At 36.6% G+C, this 16,269-nt stretch overlaps 1 protein-coding gene across 2 annotated transcripts; it reads left to right on the forward strand.

Annotated features, from left to right (window-relative positions):
• The first annotated feature begins 364 nt into the window (after positions 1-364).
• LOC113232425 (sulfotransferase 1C2) lies at positions 365-13,095 on the forward strand. 2 transcript variants are annotated; one of them, XM_026467147.1, is made up of 7 exons: positions 365-684; positions 1,060-1,136; positions 4,422-4,616; positions 9,182-9,335; positions 10,229-10,472; positions 12,185-12,320; positions 12,353-13,095. In XM_026467147.1, the coding sequence occupies exons 1-6, from the start codon at positions 477-479 to the stop codon at positions 12,300-12,302; spliced, it is 996 nt and encodes a 331-aa protein (XP_026322932.1). In that variant the 5' UTR covers positions 365-476; the 3' UTR covers positions 12,303-12,320; positions 12,353-13,095. The 2 variants fall into 2 exon arrangements, with proteins under 2 accessions (XP_026322932.1, XP_026322931.1); XM_026467146.1 differs by having other exon boundaries at positions 366-684; positions 12,185-13,095.
• Positions 13,096-16,269: the final 3,174 nt, after the last annotated feature.

The following is a 16,269-nucleotide window of genomic DNA, read 5'->3' on the forward strand; positions in this document are numbered from 1 at the left end:
TTCATCAACATACTTAGGTACCCTTCAAAATCTTTTTGTTTTTGTTTTTGTTGCTTGGTGGCAGATATAGGTACCTTCACTGAGCGAACTCTTTCACAAGGAACGTTACGGCTACTGCATTAAACGTATGCGCATGAATTTATGAACTAGATTACACTTTATGATAAATGTTAATTTGTTAGATACTATGATCATTCGAAAGCCGTAAACCAATAAATCCTTCAGTTGAGTATGCAAACGGAGGTTTACGTAGTTCTTAGAGAAATGAAAGTGATCCGACCAGAGAGAGTTAAGGAAAATCCACAACGCAACGATGCTTGTAGCCCGGTATGGTACACGCGATCACAATACTTCCGCCCTACCAGTTAACTGGTCGCGCCGCTAGCAGAACAAAATCCAATGTGAAATCGAATAAAAAAATAAATAAAAAATAAACGTCTTCTGGAAATTGAAAAATAAACACTAAATAAAAAAAAATGAAGACTGTACCGAATTTAACTTTTTCAAAATTAGATCCCGAAACGGGAGAAATTTTGGATAGATTATTTGAAAAGAAAGATTGTATGATCGAAATTAACCCGGGAAGAGTGATTTTGCCAGCTGGATACATGGATATTGGGCAGGATATCATGGATATGGAGGTATTGGATTCTGATGTCTGGATGTGTTCTTACCCGAGGACTGGTAAGTTTTTTCTTAAGTCGTCGGAGAAATTCGTAAATCTCGGATTTACATTAACGTGAGCTTTTGAATAGGCGCAAAAAACATAATTACTAGAAATAATTACATGAGAATCTACGATTATACCTTTATTTTATAACTAAAACAGGGTCTAGAAATTATATTTTAAGCTTTGATAGCCCGATATTGCGCTTGAAGAATAAAAAAAGGTGATTTCATGCAAAAATGGAGTTAGGAAGATTTCAAATTTACGAGTATTATTAAATTCTACACTTTTTAATCTTCATCGTATTGGCTGGAATACTAAACGAGAGGACTTTGATTTTTATTTAAAAAAAATGTAAGTATTGGTTTTTTATGGCCCGTGTTTTTGTGTAGGATCTACTTGGTGCCAAGAGATGGTGTGGCTCATTGGTCATGATCTTGATTACGTGGGAGCCAAATCGCTTCAGCAGGTGTGTATTTATAATTTTATGTCTCCATTTGGGAAGAGATCTTATCTCTTCAAACAGGGATCGGAGAAGAAATGGTTCTTAACATTCTTAGTTGGCATGTTTTAATTAGTTGTGAAGGTTTTCGTCCTTCGGGACAGACTAAGATGTCTAATTGGCCATACTGCCAGATCTTAGATTGTAATTTTTCTTCCATTGTTTCATTGACTGCCGTGGAAAATCGTTATACCTTTCCGGCGGCCATTTTGAAATTCTTGGCTTATTTTAAACGAAGGTAAACACCTCTGTTTTAGGATGGTGTAATAAATATAATAATACTTAAATAAAAAATCGATTCGTATAAAAAATGTAACTACCAAAACTCGCAATTTTTTTCACAAATGTAAATTATTTGTCAGTTTGTGAAAGTTTCCAAAATGTTTTCTCTTTAATTGTTTTTATGTGCGATAATATACAATTCTCTTAAGGTAAATGATTTCCCACGAAAAAATGTAAGAAAATTAAATGATTGTAGAAATATTAAAATCTAAGACCTGGCAGTATGGCTAGTTAGATAACTTAGTCTGTTCCGAAGGACGAAAAATTTTACTAGGTGCTTACTATTTGTCAATTTGTTTGGTGCTCATCAGTTTTTTAGCGCAAACACACGCATCAGCAATGGAAGCACATTGTAAATTTAAAAAAAAATCTACGTTCAGAATATTTTTATCTTGAAGTAGGTACAAAATGATCTATAATGGTTGCGTACACCAACCGTTATTCTATGCCATACCATATCTCTGTTTATAGGAAAGGTTGATAAGAAATCACACCCGAAATTGAATACTCGTATCTACATATTCGTAAAGCAGTTTTCCCTAACGAGGATGAGTACTTATAAGAAATTTCTACACAATTAACGGTAATTTGACTCGGTGGCCTAACGGTTTATGAGCACTGGACTGGATGACGAGGTTCCAGGATCGATTAGGATCAATTTGGAAAAGTACTTTTCTAAATTGTTTCTGGTCTGGCAGATCTGGGTAGTACCGTGAAGTGAATTCCGTTGTTCTGGTACTTAATAGTACAGGAAATGCCTTTGTCAGATACTTGGTGTTGTTGTTTGGTACAACATCATAATATTTATTTATTTAAAATATTATTTTTTTGTAATATCAAGTGACGAGACAAACAAGTCGTGCGCCTGGTTGTAAGCTACACGCCTGTCCATAACAGTTGCAGTGCCACTCAGAGCTTTAAATGGCAAAGATCTGAGGGGTTTTGCCTCTGCGCCCCTTACCCTTTTGCATTATGCATGTGCATTATAATTAACGGTCAAATTTGTCATCCAAGTACGCGCGAAAACGATAAGAACGTTTTGTATAAAGCTTTTGTATCATGACACTTTTAAACTTTGCAAATGGCAAACTATGAATTTTAACAGAGATCTTATTCTTAAGTATTGAAGCGTATACATAGCGCTATAAATGAATTAATTACTTTTTGTATGAAGACCACGACGTCAAAGATTGTCAAGAAGGGTCAATTTGCTCGAATTAAAATTACTTATATTAAATTGCATTGTATTGCTTTTCGTTTCATTATATTACAGTATGTGACAGTGCTTTATGACGTCTGTATATGAAAGACGATCCGACGTGTTGCGTGTCTGCCGTCTCTGAGGTGATTATTCGGGTTAAGGAATACTTTATTACGTATTTCGAAGTCTCCACCAGCGGCAAAGCTCGCCTTTGGTGTATCGCTGAAACTTTTGCGGAAACGCTAAAGCAATCTGCGTACCAAGCTTGGGCTGATGCTCGACATCGCAAAGAACCGGAAACCCTCCGTCTGAAGAAAGCTTTGAGAAAAGCAGAAAAAAGAAGAAAGTTTTAATAAAGCCGATAGATCCTGCAAAAAAGCGATACGGAAAGCACGCTTCGTCCATATTAGTCGTAGGCCAGGTTAGCTTCGTACCAATCAGGGAGTAAAGCATTCTGGTCGCTCGTTAAATCATTCGAAGCGAATTTCTGCAGGTCATCCCTTCCGCCTTTAATGAGAGCTGACGGATAGCTAGCTCATACCGCTGAAGAGAAAGCAAATCTTTTTGTTTCTCTTTTTGCTTCCAACTCCCGTCTTGACGCTACTTTGCAAACACCACTTACACTACCTTGCTGTGACTCGGAAATGTCCGAGATCACTATCCGTCAAAAAAAGGCGTTGAAAACTTTACGCAAATTAGACGTCAACAAAGCCAGTGGCCCTGACGGAATCCCAGCGATTGTCTTGCGGAACTGTGCACCCGAGTTGTCTCCGGTGTTGACTCGCCTGTATCGCCTCTCTATGAGTTCTGGACAAGTCACGAAAACCTGGAAGCTTGCACATGTACAACCTGTACCTAAAAAGGTAGTCATGCCGACCCATCTAATTATCGACCTATCGCAATCACCTCCATACTCTGTAAGACTATGGAGCGCGTATTGAACAGCTGGATACTCCGATCCTTGGATACTCCGACTTTCCGAGATGTATCCGTGCCGATAAGGGACCGCCTTGAGCTACTTGGTCTGGTCATCCAACCTCAACTTTGGGCGATACATCGAGTGCTTGGCAAAAACTGCTGCCAGAAAACTAGGCACACTTTACAAGGTCAGACGGTACTTCACACCTGAACAGCTTTTAAAACTGCATAAAGCACAAGTTCGATCATGTATGGAGTATTGCTGTCTTTGGGATGGCTCTGCCTATTACCATTCTCTTGTAGAGTCGAAGCTACAAAATCTCGACTGTCGCAGAAAAGTAGCCTGCCTATCGGTTTTCTATCGGATACATTTCGGGGAGTGTGCGCAGGAACTTTTCTTTCTTTTCTTTAGTTCCACCCTCACCGTTCCTCCTTCGGTCGACTAGAAGGTACGGAGCACTCCATTCTTATGTCGTTGATATTCTACCTATTCGAACTAAGCGCTTTGCTTCCTCCTTTCTGATGCGTACGGCAAAGGAGTGGAATGCTCTACTATCTGTATTTCCCGAAAAGTACAATTTGGGGCTATTCAAGGCTAAAGTGAATAGGCATTTTTTAGGCAAACGCGTCCCATCGTCGGTCACGTCGTCGCTTAACATCAGGTTAGATTGTGGCCAAGCGTGTGTCTATTATATATTAAAAAAAAGTTAACTTCTGAAATCTTGTCTCAAAGATAATTTAAACCGTAATTTGAAATCAATTTTTTTGATCGCGTGCTCTACAGAACTTATCCGTTCCGTATACCTTATTACAGAGTTACGGAATGTAAGAACTGGTACATTTTTACACAGATCCGTTGTCCACTTGTGGAGTTATCCTGCATCTTGGTGGACGGGCACGGGCAGTGGCACGACGAGTACGTGAAGGGCACATCAGTGGATCTGGTGAAGTACCGCCTTCCGCATCCTCGCTACATCCGCAGCCATCTGCCGTGGGAGCTGCTGCCTACTAGTATTGAGAAGGATGACGGTTCCGCCAGGGCAAAGGTAAGATTGCTATGCCGTGTAAAGTTATTTAACATTTGGGCATGTCTTCGTAATTAAGTAAATAAATTGGTTAATTATTTTCAAACGTGTATCGCGTTTGTATCGCGTTTGAATCGCGTTTATATCGCGTTTGCATCGCTGCTTAAAGTTGCGCGTGTGTGTAAATGTCGACGATTCGCGACAGCATCGTTATTGCATCGTGTTTGCATCGCTGCTGAATAATGCTGTGGTGAACCCCACATGACCCACGGATCATGACCATAATTGTCTGTACTACCCCAAACATTGGCACCTCTGAGTTCCTTTGTAAGATTTTGTCAATACCCAGATTTATCTCGGTTTACAAATAGATCATAAATTTGAGTTACCATAATATACAATACATCAGCATGGTACCGAACAGCTACCTTGCTGATCTACCACACAGAACCTCTGTGATTGAGAGTGTGCGTTATTTCTTTTTTTATAATATGCAGCGATATCATTAAACATGTTGAAGTGTGCCGTTGCGACATCGTGCTCGCGCCTAGCTTCAGTCAACGTTAAACGTAAAATCTGCCGAAGTACCCCGAAGGCTGCCGAAGCATTCCGGAGGCTGCCGGCTCGGTATCCCTAAGCGTACGCAGATTTGTTTTCGTAGTTACGACTATTACTATTGAAATTTCAACTATAATGCCATAAAATTTAGGTATATTAATAAAAATCCCAATTTTTGTATTACAAAAAAAATCAAAATGGTGTGTTACACACATCGTGAGGCTTTAAAACGCCATAGAATCAAAGCTGTTAGGAACACCGTATCTCTTTAGTATGCGTGACGGTCAGTTAGTAAGAAAGGATTTATGTTAATGTAGTAAGAAAAGGACGTTGTGTGTTTGACGTCGTGACGTCAGCGGGTCGAGTTTAAAGCTTTAAAGTCTAAGGGACTAATTACCACACGGTAGTGAGTCCCTTAGAGATAAACAGGGACTACTTTTATATATGTAACATTGAACTTAATCGAAAACCCTGCCTCTGGAAATGCTGCCTCTTCTATTTCAGATCTTTAGTAGGGCTAGCATGATAGGGCGCGATTTGCGCAAGAGCGACATAATGTGCGAGATACTGCTATTACTCCAATAGATAATAACCATATCTCGCGCTTCTATGTGGCTCTCGCGCAAGTCGCGCCCTATCGTGCTAGCCCTACAGGAGGTGGAGTCTTGGTGATTTGAAATGCAGGGTACTTTATTTCAGCCTCAGCCTCTGCATGTTATCGTGTATAAACTACTATTACCTACTCATCTTAAATTGTTGTAAAATTGTTACTATGTAATTATTACTAATTAAATTCTTTTTTCCTCGATTTCGATCTTTGTATTAATACAAAGGTAGACTACACTTACAACACAACATACTGACAATTTTCTTCTAATATATTAAAAGCTAATTTACTAACAGTTCTTTACTTAACTTTCATTTTTGCATTTATTTTGTTTTATTTATCCTTTTGTCTTATGCCTATATTTCTTACGTACCTGCACTATATTGCTTACCTAGAGGTGGAAGGGTGGGAGCCTGGTGGTCTACAACACAGGTTCATCATAATAAGGACACCAGACTTTCACAAATGAAACTATATTCAATAAAATGTGAGGTATATAAGTGTAAGTTTCTATAGTGAAAGATGATAACGATTTTCTTTTTCAAAGTTGCATGTCCTGCATGTAAGGACATGCAACCTCTTTTGAATTTTTACACCTGTGTAAAGTTTTTACCTATGTAAAGAACATTTTTTGTCAATACTCACTATTTAGGCTAGCTCTGGCAACGACCTGCTCGCGTAATTGGTATTTAAATAGTCAACTACGTAATTGGGTTATGTAGAAGTAATACTTACTTAGCTAATTAATAAAATTTGCAAAGGTACCTATTGATACGTATGATTTATGAATAAAGTTATTAAATTTTTGGTAAGGATGAAAATATGCAAAAGATTCAATATTGTAAGATTTTATTTTATGTTAATTTACTACATATCTCAACCAGTACCAATTTCCGATTCTGAAATTGAATTACTATACGAAGTACTGCCGCTATTATCTGCGACTGTATAATATGGCCAATACACTTTTGCTATGCAGCAGGGGTTGTTAAATCCAAAGATTCTTGAAGTGATTTTTGTAAGTCTTTCATATTAACTGCTTTATTTTTCTCTGCAACATATTTTTGGACTTAAAATCAAAACCAACATCGTTTCGTGCTGAGCTGTCAGTTAGTCGTGAACATGGGATATTGTGTATGAAAATAAAAATAGATTTTTTATTTTCAGAGTCAAATGTAAAATATCGAAAACTTCGATATTTAAATCGCAGGGATATGAGGGGCACTGCCACTGTGCTTGTCACACTGAGTGTCGTATTCTAGAACTCTACTCAATACTCAAGTCAGGACTTGAGTATTGCAGTGAGCACTGAAAATCATACTCAAGTCCTTGCCATTAGGGTCGTATGTCCAGTGCTTGAAATCATACTCAAGTCTACTCAAATCCTGACTTGAGCATTGAGTAGAGTTCTGGAATACGACCCTGAGACATAAGTTGGCAAGTCCAATGTGCCTGTAATTTCACCAGAACCCTTCAAAATCGGAACGCAGTAATGCTGACATTACTGCTTGTCGGCAGAAATAGGTAAGGTGGCAGCACTTCCCTGGACGAACTCTTTCACAAGGAGCTCTACTGCTACTAAACTGCGCTGCGCGTGATACGTAAAGTAAATTTCCATTTGCATATCGCAACATGGTTGTCACAAACCTGCTTGTGGTTAATTAAAGGAGTTCTTACAATTTCATAACCAGGTCTTGCGGCTATGATGTACACTTGCGCCTCCATGCAGTTGTGTAACAGTAAATCCATTCATATACTATTCAGTACTTGCTGCAGTACATTCTTGCTGATTATTCAACTTGCGTGAAGTTACTAACCGTGCCTTCCTGGTTTTGTTGATATCGTATGTGTTTGATATTACTTTGGATTGTGAAACTGGTTACATAACTTTTATTTCCCCGGAATAATGCGTAAGTATACACTTATTGCCTAGATAACCATAAAAGAATCCTCCACTCGTGTTTTGCAAACTATATGGCCTTAATACCTTTATACGGCATGTTTTGTCTATTGGCCTATATTATAATTTGTCCTACATGAGTAACATCTGTGAATAGATTTATGATAATGTGTTTGGCAAGTTATTCATATAGATGAGGAATAACAAAAGTCCTAATACTGATCCTTGGGGAACTCCTATGTCCAGTTTCCTAAGGTCAGCAAGTATTTACATTTCACCATTACCGATTGAGTTTTATTCGAAAGGTAGGTAGGATTTAATTAAACTTATTTCCTTATTTTTAAAGCCGTAATATTATTATTAGCGTTAGTTATAAAAATGTCATGTCGTAGGCAATCGAATGACTTTGGCAAATCACAAAAGATACTGCAACACTTTTGGGATCTATCGAGGGATTCTAGTACATCTAAATAACACCGAAGGAATTATCAGAAAATGTAACAGTTGTACAGGGACACTACCCAGGTACATAATGTCTCTTTGGAATAATAAGTACATTCAGTATAATACTTATCTAGTTTATATTTGTGATATTAATAACGACACGAGTGATGCGCCTACCCATAACAGATGCAGTGCCACTCACAGTTTTAAACCGCAAAGATCTGAGGGGCATAGCCACTGCTTCCATCACCCTGAGACTTAAAGTTGACAATTACCTGTGCCTGTAGTCTCGCCGGCATCCTTACACTACAAAACCAAACGCAGTAGTGCATTACTACTAGGCGGCAGAAACAGATATGGTGGCAGGACTTTCCTGGACGAACTCTTTCACAAGGAGCTATACTGCTCTAGTGCTAGTATTATTATGGAAATAACTTAAATATGAAGCCCACCGCTAAGTGGTTAAGGAAGAATTGTCATTATTTTGAAATTGAATATATAAGAAAATACTGTGACATTGTTCAGTGCAAATCAATCTAGTAATTGATGTGTTACGTATTTACGTTGATCTTTATGTACATCACTTTTTAGATTAACGTCGACAAATAATTAGAAACAGGATGTTACTTGAGTTTGAACATTAACCTTTATACGGTTAGATAATACAATATTGATTTTTTCACTAACGGTTGCTTTCGATATTTACAATGACGTAGGTGACATTATGATTATTAATACAAAGATCGAACACATAGAAAAACTTCTTAGACCCGATGGGACTTGAACCCATGACCACGAGGTCAAGTTATCGAGTTGACCACGAGTTGACGAACTCTTCGGCGCTGAAAGCCGAAAAACCGATATAAACATCTATAAAAAAAACAGCAGAATTTCGTCAATTCGATAACTTGACCTGCAGCTCAGTTGGTTAGAGCAGCGCTACGAGGCAGCGTGGTCATGTGTTCAAGTCCCATCGGGTCGAAGAAATTTTTCTTTCGATCTTTGTATTAATAAATAATCATACTGTTTAGTTAGTTTTATGAAAAAAGCTTTATTATTATATATTCTGCTCACAAGGTGATCTACACGTCCCGCAATCCAAAAGACATGGTAGTCTCGTACTACCACTACTGTAAATTGGTGCACGCACTGAAAGGCACCTTTGAGGAGTTCTGCGATATCTTCATGAGAGACCGCGCTCCGTTTGGGCCCGTTTGGAACCACATCCTCGGTACGTAATACCTGTTGCTATATTTTAATGTTACGGCAAAAAAGGCATTAAAAACCTGATACATAGATCCGCAACAAGTTTATAGAGAATTTCGTAATATCTGCTTTCTCGATCTTTGCTCTTTTGGCAGAACGGTAGCCACGTTGAGGCAACAGTCGCTTGTTCAAGTTCAGTCAATATTTCTTTGTGTTTGTCTGATCTTTGTATCAATAATAATAACAATTCTCTGTTTCTGATTATAAAATGTCTCGTAATGAATGATTTGGGAATCATATTTACTCGTTCTATTTGCACTATCATACTTAAAGACAAATCGGACAAATGTTATTAGTGTAAGGGTAAAAAGGAATGTAAATTACTAGTGTTGCTACAAATAGTAGATATTCGGCCTCTGCTTGAATACAGAATGTTCGGCCAAGAATGTGACCGAATACTCGAATAGTCGGCTTGATATGAAATTATATATGAAATATAATAAAAATAATATATGAAAATTGGCACTTATAAATTTCAGAAATGATTATTCTTTATTTTTCCACATTTGACAGTTGACACCTGTCAACGATGCAGTCATTATAAAGATTTTTTTACATAATTATGATTCTCTTTTTTCGCTGCTGTGCAATCATTTTAAATCTTGTTTATCTCTAGCCATACAATTTTATTTTATAATTCACGCTAAATAATACTCATAAGATATTTCTAAACTAAGAACATAATATGAGCCTTCGAATTATACTTTTCAATTTATTTTTTAAATTTTTCCAAATTTCTAGAAATTTTTCCGAAAAAATTTCCATTATTTAAAATATATCGGAAAATTACCCAACCTTATTTATATTGAAATAATGTTATTTGTATGTACTCGTATATAGTTTATGTGTTGTTACCAGGTTTTTGGAACAGACGCAACGACCCCAATCTCCTGTTCATAAAATTCGAGGAGATGAAGCGTGACCTTCCATCTGTGATTCGGAAGACCGCAGCCTTCCTCGGAAAGACCCTCACCGACTCTCAGGTGGACAAGCTGTGTGATCATTTGTCTTTCCAGAATATGAAAAAGAACAGGGCTGTTAACTTGGAAGCCATTCTTGAGAAATCGTTTGGTAAAAGTTATTTGGAGGAGACCACACTTAGGTAAGTAATGTTTAATACGGAGAAAAATAGAACGAGTGATAGTGAGTTTGATGACGTAAGATAAGCGCTATTGATTTCAACGGTCGAATCTATTTGAGAAACGTAACTTTTGTAAATAGGTTTTGATCTTGGTGTTGTTTACTATTTTTTGCATTCTCGATTAATATAATTTGCTAAAGTTTCATGTTGTCTCGTATTAGATAATAGCTACTATTTATTTTAGTGATATCTACCTTGGGTATTTCTTTCGCTGAGGTCTGTTTGACATAGGTGTAAATAAGTTACTTTTGATAGAGAACGAAAAAGTAAGAGAATGGACACTCCGCCCCTTCCTAGATTTAGATACCACACCACACCCCGCACATTGACGATCACATTGACTGAACGATAACAAGACTGTTGGCGAGCCGTTTTCGCATCAAGACGGCTGTGATATTTGAACATAGTTTCCATTTATTCATTACAAAACTTGTACGTTAATATATAACATCATTGTACGTTATTATTTGTAATGGTCGTGAATTGTGCTGTGGACGACTATATATTATCTTCTAAACGGGATAAAGAGAGGAGTTTCTTTTGTTTTCCGAAAGATGAAACGAAGATGACAAAAACTTATGTCTGAGAGTCGTATTCTCGAACCCTACTCAATGCTCAAGTCAGGACTTGAGTATGATTCAAGGCACTAGAAATCATACTCAAGTCCTCGCCATTAGAGTCGTATTTCAAGTGCTTGTGTTTCCAGTGCAATCCTGACTTGAGCATTGAGTAGAGTTCTAGAATACGACCCTGAGACTCATTCAGATAATGTTTTCTTGGTTTATTTAGTACAGAGTAATGTATAATATTTGTATAGATGTATAGATGTATTATTTCAATATAATGTGACGCCATAACTTCGTCAGTTAGTAGACAAAGGTTCTCGAATTTTCAATTTGTATTGCCGATACGCCATTTGTGATGGGTGTGTGTTTCCATCATAGTTTTTGTTTCCGTGGCTTTGTAGGAGAAAAAAGTTCAATGTTAGTTTGCAACTTCGCTATTTATTGAATTTTTGTCACTTAGTACAAACAATTTAATATCGAATCTACAAGTTATCCTTTATAACGTGCTGGTAAAACGCGTGCTCGCGCCATGTTTTTCTTGGATTGATCATTGGCGGTGAGTCAAGACGGGAGCCGAAGGAAGAGTTCTTCCCTTCCTTCACAGGTGAAGTCACTATGCGTGGAGCGGTAAGGTGGGAGATTTCCCGCGTTACAGAGTGAATATACGTAATTATTTAACTAGGTAACGATAAACTTGGACACGCAATTTCAAATACCTTGGTTACCTTATTTAAAACCTGTCCAAAATACAATCTTTTAAGTGATGTTAATATATTTTTTAAATAAATCTTCAATATTATTCTAGTTAGTGAATTAATGAAAAATATAACATTATATCGATATAAATACTAACGAACATTTGTAATTATTAAGATTCTTTTAATAGAATTAAAGATAACTTAAGAATTTTCGCTATGTTGCCACTCTGACCACGTAACGTAAATTGTACGAGAAAGTGATGGGTAACCCTTGTCTCTTCACGCACACATTTGCGCGTGTGCAGATAGCGCCTTGCTGTATGTAGGGTGTACATTTGGACTTTGAAATAAGGACCAAAACGATAAGAATTGTGCAGCATATTTGTTCACGTCTAAAACCTTATTACAGATTCATAAGAAAAGGCGAGATCGGGGACTGGAAAAATTATATGTCGGACGATTTATCGCGACGTTTCGACCAATGGGCTGAACAGCACATTCAAGGCACCGGGCTCAGTTTCGAGTAAGATATTGAATTACGGGTCTTGTAACTTTAAGATATCGATATACTCTCTAATTTAGTTGTGTTATGTATTTGGTTATACTGGCATTTTTTTAGGCTATTGCGTAGTGTTCTAACGCCATCATGTAACACTAGTGCATTTTTTCTTTGGTATGTGGATTTTACATATCCTCAGATTTGAACTTGGTTGACTGATTACTACTGTGATGACAGTCCTAGACAACTGCGCCAATTGTTCCTAAACGAAGTACATCGTACGCGTGGTATAATAAAGCCATATGTTGACATACGTCATACATTACATTTGACGTACGTGAAAAGTGTGTAAGCACAGACGGTAAAAATTCTGCTGCCAGTGTCTCGAACAAAGAATTTATCTATAGTTTCCATAGATATGTTTGCTTGTTCCGTGTGGTATCGAAACGCGAATGGCATGACATATTTGGCAACGTGAATAATCAGCGTGATAGAAAAAAGGCCTCTATTCAGAGTGCCTCGAACCGCTGCTTGGAAATACGTACTGCAGTTGTTAAAGGTTATTTTGTGTATTAAAGCGCATAGCCCGCCATTTTTGAATTGTTCACACCAATAATTATATTAATATTTTTAATCTTGTTTTTTTTAAATAGTCCTTATTGTTAGACATAATCATTATTTGATGTATAAAAAAAATGTCATCATACATATTATATACTTGATAAAGTTATGTTGTGTTGCTTTCTATCAATCCGAATTCATGGTTAAAAGCGGATTGTTAATGTTTTTCGCATGTAAATACAGAATAAGTTATTCCACTAAGTAATTTTCTTATGTTACTTTCAATAAATGGTTTATTTAGAATTGATGTTTCAGTTTCCAATTTATATAGCAGTTGAGTATTTATACACATTCTCAGGTATAAAATTAATCTTTTTTTTTAAATTTTGCATGTCCCAAATATTATACTAAGGTTGCAAGCAATAAGGCCATCCATAGGCATTTTAACTAACTATTTTTGTATTTAATTTACTGTTCTGTGTCATTTATTCAAATAGAGAACGTCAAAGTGAGCAGATATATAAGTTAAGGAGCTGGCGGGCTAGGGGGCTACACCGAGAAAAGCCTGACTCTCAAATAGGATGATGATGGAAAGGTTATGAAAAAAACCCTAAAAGATTTTGATACTTCTTTTAATTTCCACAAAAGTGACATTTATAATTTTTGGCAATCAAAAATTTTCTCCAAGCGTTATTGTACAGTACCGAAGTAAACCTCTATATATAGATATAAATATATTTTAGACATGAATTAATACGAATGATATAATTTTTTATTTAAATTCGCGATAATGAACTCTAAAAGTGTAGACACACATATTTCACAATACATTTAAGTTGTATTTACGCTATCCTGCAAGGTGGACAACAAAACAAAGAAGCCGTCTTCTTTTACCCAGCATGCAGTATAGTGGATATACAGATTTATTTCAAGTACAACAGAATTTAAAATTAAGAACATTTAATCTCAAACGACTAGATATATCTCTTAATTGACTCACAACATTTAAGTTTTATAATATTCACTAGCTTTTCTTATAATAAAATACAGTGTCCTTATACTCTAACAATTTCCCTGCAACGATACGTTCAATGCTTTGTTTAAGCGTAGTCTTCAACCAATGAGAGAACAGAATATACTGCAACGTTATTGGTCAGCAGTTTTTGTCCCCCGCTTCCCTGCACATCCCGAGGACTATCGCAATTCCAAATTGTCACCTTCAAGTGTAATACATTTAGTTGGAATTGAAAGAAACATTTAAAAATTAAATCGTAATACATTCAAAAAGGTTACTATGTAACACCACTACCTACTTATGATATACAATACAATAGATCAAATTTTAAATGGAAAATATAAGTAATATTTTTTTAATAATATCTACCAGAGTATACGTTCGAATAAATTTTACAATTTCATAGAAAACACTGTTATACAGTGTGTAACTTTGTTATAGCCTTTTTTTAATAATTTACTTTTCTATTGTCATAGTTGTAAAGCTCATTTTTGTTCTAAACATTCGATTTATCTGATCTAAATCTTTGGAATCATTCTTTGGGATGTCTTGTACTTCATGAGATCTAACTACCTACTTAAAAATATTGTTCGGAAAAAATATAAATATTCTCTCTAATATATACTATTTATGTGAAATACAAGTAGGTAACTGTAACGACTACAAACAGACGAAAAATATGTTTTAATTCACCTATATTAGATTTTTTTTATTAAAGATAATATAAACTGACGTTTGTGAGTTGCCAGTATTTCTTAATATATAAATTAAAAGTAGGGTTGATGATGAAGAAAGATACATTTCGCTTACTCATTTGGTAAGTCATAAAGGTACTTTAAAAAAAATAAAATATGACGTTTAAAATGTGAAAACAGAATTGAAATTCGCCGATAAATTAAATAGCTACAGGTTTTAGAAAGCAATGTAGCTGATTAGTGACGTCATACTATAATGGCGACATGTGAGATATGTGTATATTGAAAATAATTTTCTTTCCTTCTTTTATGACACCAAGTAACGGGACGAACTAGTCGTGTGCCAAGTGGCAAGCGACACGATTACCCGCAAAAGTTGCAATGTAACTCAGAACTTTCAGACTCGAGGTGTACCTACTACCGCTGTGCCCGTCATCCTAAGCGCCCGTGCACACGACACGACACACGCCACACGCGAGTTTTAGCAGCGATGCAAACGCACGATTGCATCGCTGCACTTGTGATACATAAGCGATTGCATCGACGCATTCGCGCGTGTGTGTAAAGATAGATCATTAGCTTTGCATCACGTTTGCATCGCTGTTAAAAGTCCCCATGTGTGTGTGCGTGTGCTCTAAGACATAAAGTTGACAAGTTGATGTTTCAAATAAAAAAACATATTGTAAATGTTATTTACAAAGAGCAACCCCTAGAGTTTCTTCCTCATTCTTCTCAGGGGAATCTGCCTTACGAATGAGCGGTAGAGTTTAACCATTGTGACGATTTCAAGTGTAATAATGCTTACCTATGAAATAAAGGTTATTTTGAATTTGAATTTGAATTTGAAAAGTTCCATGTGTTTGTACTTTCACTGTACTATCTGTATGTTACTTTTAGCGGACAGCCCCAGAGCTAGATACCATAGGTCCACACTGGCATAAGGACCTGCTTATACAATAATAATAATATTCGTGTCAGATAATAGCTACTATTTATTTTAGTGATATCGACTCTGGGTAATTCTTTTGCTGAGGTCTGCCTGATGTAGGTGTCAAAAAACAAGTTACTTTTGGATTGTGAAATAGGGATCAAAATAGTCAGAATTGTGCAGCGATTTGTTCACGCCTAAAACCTCAGATGAGGCGAGATAGGGCACTGGAAAAACTATATATCGGACGATTTATGTCGATTCGACCAATGGGCTGAATAGCATATTCAAGGCACCGGGTTGTCACCGTCACACGGCGAGTTTTAACTGCTTTACAAAAGCGCGTTCGTGATACGCGCTTGCATAGATGCAAACGGGCGACTGCATTGATACAAACGCGCGATTGCGTCGATGCAATAGCTTATATATCACAAGTGTAGCGATGCAATCGCGCGTTTGTATCGCTGCTAAAAGTGTGTAACAGCTGTAAGACAGAAATTTGACAAGTGCCATGTGTCTGTACTTTCACCAGTACCCTTACCCTTCAAAACCAGAATGCAGTAATGCTCACATTATTTAGTGGCAACAGAAATAGGTACGGTTTATATTTCCAAAAGAAAACAGAGCATGCTCCATCTCTGATAGTTCACATATCATCGGATATCTTAGGTGTTACTACATAGATGGAAATAAAGAGATATCGAGTAATGTATAGAGATATCGAAAAATAAAGTTCAAATTCGCTTTCAAGTTCCTGTAAGTTGACTAAAACACTAAAAATTTTCAAGTCATTTTA

The sequence above is a fragment of the Hyposmocoma kahamanoa genome, unplaced genomic scaffold (genome assembly GCF_003589595.1).
Source record: "Hyposmocoma kahamanoa isolate Upper Pololo Valley unplaced genomic scaffold, ASM358959v1 76, whole genome shotgun sequence".
Classification (NCBI taxonomy): domain Eukaryota; kingdom Metazoa; phylum Arthropoda; class Insecta; order Lepidoptera; family Cosmopterigidae; genus Hyposmocoma; species Hyposmocoma kahamanoa.

Excerpts from the sequence above, each read along its gene's own strand:
- LOC113232425 (XM_026467147.1), top strand. The coding sequence starts at position 477 with ATGAAGACTGTACCGAATTTAACTTTTTCAAAATTAGATCCCGAAACG. Across the intron at positions 1,137-4,421 it reads GAGCCAAATCGCTTCAGCAG|ATCCGTTGTCCACTTGTGGA; the intron begins GTGTGTATTTAT and ends ATTTTTACACAG. Across the intron at positions 10,473-12,184 it reads TTGGAGGAGACCACACTTAG|ATTCATAAGAAAAGGCGAGA; the intron begins GTAAGTAATGTT and ends ACCTTATTACAG.